Below are 5686 nucleotides of genomic sequence, written 5' to 3'. Positions count from 1 at the left end.
CGCAAAACATAGCAACCCAATAAAAAGAGGTGGACCTTCCAGAGTTTCAGATACCTCAGCTTTTATCCCATCTAAGTCTGACTCTGCGAGACTCTCCATGACTGAACCCTCTGGGCTGTAGAGATTGTTGGAACACTGGCAGATATTATTAATAAACTTTGAATCTAACAGCTTTGAGGAACTGGACACAGGAGCGAGAAGTGCAACACATTTGTGGGATCTTCTGCAACAGTTGGGAACTATCTAACAATATTTGATTTCCCTTGTTGACAGAATGCCTCGAATATATTTGGCCAATGATTGAGTCTAAAATATTGATCAAATTTGGTTAAAAAAAAAAGATTCCATGATTGCTTGTTTTTAAAATTTCTAATTGTTTATCTGTTCCATAAAAGCATCCTTCATCTTTTGAAAATATTAATGATTTAAACCCTTAAACACTGTATTGTTCCCTATTTCTATTTTGTAGGTAAGATACTTGGTAGGTAAGTCTTGTTGGTTACTGCTGTTATGTGTAACTGAAGTCTGGTTGGTTTTTCATAATCATAACATAAAATGCAAGATAAGCATCCCTATAAACTATGATATCTAATACCAACAGTCATAAAACAGTATCATACCTTGCAAGTAAAAGTATCTCTACCCATTTTCAGTGAAAGATTATCTGAGATTTTGTTGACACAATGAAAAGAGAAATGTTGAATGAATTACAATATTTTTTAAATGTGCTCATGAAATATTGTACATACTCACTGACTGATCTATTGAAGTAGATCAAATATCAACGGTATAGTCACTGTTCTCTTGTGTTTATTAGAGAGCAGTGCACCACCACAGATCATATGAAAATAAAAATGAGGATTGTGATCAGGTCTTAATGCTGTAGAACCAAATCAACAGTAAGTTAAAGGATTTAGATATGATATGAATACACTGTAATAGAGTTTTTAAAATGCCCCACAATAATATCTTACTCAAGATAGCCCTCAGTGCAGCAGCATTATGCAGAGTAACAGATGTGCTGATTTTATGCAGACTGCTCATTAAGGATGGACTTATTTTTACCTATTGAGGTCGGCTGTTAAATAACAAGACAGACAGGGAAACTGCTGCTTTAAAAAAATGAGTAGGCCCACGAATGAATGAATGAATGAATGATGATGAGGGGAGGAGTTTTTATCGCGGAAATACACCTGATTCCTCCTCAAAGGCAGGACACACCCATCGAGGAAGTCAGAGGTGGTCGAGCTTCATCGTCTCTGCTTGTGCGGCTCTACGCGTCATGTCGAGCACCGTGAAGAGCCTTAAAGTCACCTACAGCCCTGTTCATGGGAGAGACACTTTCACCAGTGGTGACTGGGTTTCTGGTCAGGTGGCTCTGGAGGTGGCCAAAGACTGCCAAATAGAGTCCCTGTGTATTAAGTTCAAAGGGAAAGCCGAGGTGTTGTGGAGCGAGAGGCACGGCCAAACCACTGTTGTTTACCACTCCAAGGACAAGTACTTCAGCCTGAAGCATTACTTCATCCGAGATAAAGATCTCACAGGTAGGCAGGTAGGCGTCCAGGTTTCAACTCGGACTAACACTACGCGGTTTTTTAGATGTGATTGCTCGTGTTCAAGAATTTGCATGGACTTTGCAGAGGTTTTAAAGAATTTCAAGAACTTTCAAAACAAGGGCGTAGGTTTGGTTTTTATCTTTGGTAGGGATTTTTTTTTTTTTTTGGTCAGATGGCCAAAATAAGATGCATACTTGCTCTTTGTCTCTATTTTCTTATGTACACAAGTAAAGGACCTGACTCGGGCAGAAGGTTTAGTTGCACTGAATATGTGCAGACATAAGTTAGCCTGAAACTGGAATGTTGAAATGTTGAAAGGTGAAAAACTCAAAATACAATTCTATGAATTGTCATCAAATGATTAGAGCTGGAGCAGTAAGTTAATGAATGGATTAACTGATTAGTCGTTTGTGTGATCAGTCAATAAGAGTTTAGTCCAACTCCTCATAGATTATTAAAAAATAACCTGCAGATCATCATCAGGTGATTGAAAAAGCTGATCATTTTCCCGGTCTAGTTAAGAAATTTTAATTGCTGTTAAATCAATGTGCTGCTTTTTCTTCAGGAAATGACCAGCAAACACTTCTGACAAACCAGCATGGAGAAACATGTAAGTATTTCACGGAGCCTCTGGTGTGGCTCAGTTGTGTTATTATTATACAAAAAGATCCTGTATTGTGGTTTTAATTCTGTCAAGTGGATTGAAACAAGTTTCTGGTGCATATTAACAACTTCTCAGTGACCTGAGGGGCCGTGTGTTGACCATCGACCACCCTATTTGCCCCAAACTGTGGCTTTGGGGGTTGTGTCCAAGCACAACCCCCAAAGCCACTAGCAGAGACCCACAAGTTAGTATTAGAAGTCTGTGACACCACAGACCAGGCCACAGTTTGGGGCAAATTTACAAGGGTTTTAAAATAAACAGATGTCAGAACATCATCTTCTTTACCAATCTCTTTTTACTTTTTTCAGACAGCAGTGTTGTTGCACCAGGATGCCATGTCTATCCATTCACCTTTCAAATCCCTTTCCAGTAAGTAATCCTTTTTTTGATGGTTCCAAAATGAATTTGAGCAGACAGACCTTTATCCTCTCCAGACTTAAAAATACAATACTTGCATATTATGAAAGACATCTTAATGGAGTAACCTCGGGTTTCGCAGCTGTAGTTTATGTTGATAGAATTTGTTTAATTAAATGATTTTAAAAAGGTCCTATTACTTTATAGAGCTGTTGCATATTCATTTGATTTCTTGCGATCAGTTTCTCATATTCCTCTGGCCTGCTTCTCTTGTGCTTTAGGGATATGCCCTCCTCCTTTAAGGGTGAAGTCGGTAAAATTGTGTACTTGCTGGAAGCCAAGCTGAGCAGATCAATGAGGGTTCCCAGTAAAGATTCAACTAAGATCAACTTTGTGTCAAAAGTAGACCCCACCAGTATCCCTGAGATAATGGTAAGTGTTTAGTTTCATCATTATTCCTGTCGTTCCAAAAGGGACAAAATTAATCTGCTGGGTTTGTTGATAGCAGTTGAGAGATTAAATTCAGCCCTTAATTCATGCACTTATTTACAACATATCCTCAGTCTGACCTTAATAATTAGAAATTATTTCTAGTGTTTCTTTGATATTGTTATTATATGATCATATTGTTTCATATTTCACAATGCTGAATATCAATATTTGGATGTCGCTGTAATGGAAGATACCGGCCGGCATGAGGGTTTCTTCTCATATCATGTTTAATACTTTATTCATGATTCTTTCAGTGCTTCTCATAATTAACAACTCTGCCTCTTTGACATGAATATGCTTGTAGCCTAATATGTAAACCCAGGGTTAACTGAGCCAGCTGATAACCAACTTCATAGTACAGGTTATCTAGGACGACCAATGTAAGGTTCACTAACATAATGAAAAGTTATCCTGGGTATGTTGAACTTGCTTTGTAGTACAGACCTCAGGACTGGATATTTGAGTATTTGCATTCAGCAAACCCAACCTGTGAAAACATGGTTTAAAAATGCACATATCATGCTCAGCCTCACTGGGAAAACTACACTGTGTGTGTGTGTGTGTGTGTGTGTGTGTGTGTGTGTGTGTGTGTGTGTGTGTGTGTGTTCCTGTTACAGATATTATCGAAGGGGTATTTTATTTTAACACTTGACCCGTTGAATTGACTCAGGCATGTACTGGACATGGACATATGAGACTCCAGGATAAAAGCTAAAAAGTGTTTCCTCTCTGTTGTTTAAGATTATTGCATTAATGAATCTGGTCTTTTAGACACCACAGCATGAGTCTAAGGATAAGAAAATGAAAGTTTTCACCTCAGGAGCAGTATCCATGGATGTAGATATTGAGAAAACGGGATTCTTCCAAGGTGAGAGCACTCATAGTGATATTGACACTTATCAGTCTCATGCCAAGGGTTGTTTTGACATTTCTGGTCTTTTTCTTTTCAGGAGAAGGATTAAAGGTTGTGGCCTGCATTCAGAACAACTCCTCTCGTGAAATCAAGCCCAAGTACTGTCTGTACAGAAAGCACAGCTTCTTCGCAAGAGGGAAGAGAAGAGTCCACACTAAAGACCTCTTGAAAGAGGTTGGCGAACCCATCCCTCCTTCTGCTAACACAAAGGTCACAAGGGTCATCACCATCCCCCATGATATGGAGCCCTCCATCCTCACCTGCAAAATCATCAAAGTAGAGTACAGACTCAGGGTAAGCAGCTCTGTGTGTGTGTATGTGAGCATGTTCTTGTGTGACTGTGCACAAAAAGCATCACATCTCCTGAAAAAGTATTTATTGACATTTGTAGGACATGTATGGTAATTGTTTGGTTAGATGACACCCTTATATCTCATATCCAGCATTGTCTGATGCTGGAGGGATAAATTGGTCATTGTAAGAGAAAAAAGGGAAATAGATCAAATCAAGAATTAGCTGAACAGGGTCATGTTGTCAGACACATGATGCATGTCTCTAGAGTACTGTATATCCCAACTATTCTGGAGATATAAAGCAGAACAAATAAATTCCAACAATATAACATCAGCTGTGTTTTCCACAGGTCTACCTGGATGTCAAATATGCTTCAGACCCAGAGATCAAATTTCCCATAATCATCATGCTGGCTTCTCAGGTCCCAGCTTTGGTACCACCCCCTGCTGCTGCTGCTTCTGACTTTGCATTTGAACCATTCGGGAGCACAAACCCACCAGCCTGGGGCATTGCTCCACCACAACCACCAGCAGCACCCCAGCCTTTTGGTCCCCCTCCTCCCTATGGAGCACATGGGTTGTACCCTCCTTTTACAGATTTTGGCAACAAATATCAGTAACAGCACTGTGAAGATACTTGAAGCGATAGAAACGAAAGTTACATTTAATCATTATCTTGTGGTTGAGGTTCTTTTAAAACTTCTTTTAAAACTTTCTGATCAGGGTGAAATTGTTTGGTAGACACCAGCACTATCTGCTAATATCTATATTTATGCTATACATAGCACCCTATATACAGGGGAGTGAATTGTGCAGTAGTGAAAAAATGTACCTGTAAAACAAATAGTCGTGAAGAGAAGTTGACCTACCAGAGTTTCAGACACCTGAATGATTTTGCCCTGTCTGACTCTGCAAGGCTCATTACTAATCTTGGAATCTAACAGTACTCCTGTTTCAGACAGTGCTACAATGTTTTTTCTATGATCTGTGATTGGAAAGTCATTTATTAAACCTTTGCATGAAAACATCCTTGTATATCCTTATATAATATCTTTTCACAGTTTTTCTTCACATATGAAAAATGAGCATGACATAGCAGAGTGATATGGTTGTAGTTATTATCTCCCTATATGTTCAAGTATTCTGTGGTGTGTTCTTTCCAGCATCAGGGTGTTCCATAGGTCTTAATATGTGATGTTGACGAAGGTGGTTTTACACTACCAGTAAAAAGTTGTAGAACAACCCCATTTTTCCAGTTTCTATTGAAATGTCACAGTTCTATTGAATACTGTCAGCAGCAAACCGCCCACAGAAAAAATGTTTAGGTCACCAAAAACTGAAAAATCTTATATATTTCATAGAAAACAGGCCTTTTTCCGGAGATGAATAAACTGGTTAACTTATAGTTTTC

General features: G+C 38.8%; 1 protein-coding gene across 1 annotated transcript; it reads left to right on the top strand.

Annotated features, from left to right (window-relative positions):
* The first annotated feature begins 1215 nt into the window (after nucleotides 1-1215).
* LOC139623994 (arrestin domain-containing protein 3-like) lies at nucleotides 1216-5302 on the top strand. The gene is made up of 7 exons (XM_071482719.1): nucleotides 1216-1544; nucleotides 2122-2166; nucleotides 2529-2589; nucleotides 2859-3009; nucleotides 3841-3937; nucleotides 4020-4276; nucleotides 4626-5302. Exons 1-7 carry the CDS (start codon nucleotides 1283-1285, stop codon nucleotides 4893-4895), a joined length of 1143 nt encoding a protein of 380 aa, XP_071338820.1. The 5' UTR covers nucleotides 1216-1282; the 3' UTR covers nucleotides 4896-5302.
* Nucleotides 5303-5686: the final 384 nt, after the last annotated feature.

Source organism: Trachinotus anak, unplaced genomic scaffold (assembly GCF_046630095.1).
Source record: "Trachinotus anak isolate AG129_WGS33_773 ecotype Australia unplaced genomic scaffold, CSIRO_AGI_Tana_v1 ptg000008l, whole genome shotgun sequence".
In the NCBI taxonomy this organism is placed as follows: Eukaryota; Metazoa; Chordata; class Actinopteri; order Carangiformes; family Carangidae; genus Trachinotus; species Trachinotus anak.
The sequence above is the reverse complement of the archived record's forward strand: the minus strand, read 5'-3'. Positions and strand labels throughout refer to the sequence as shown.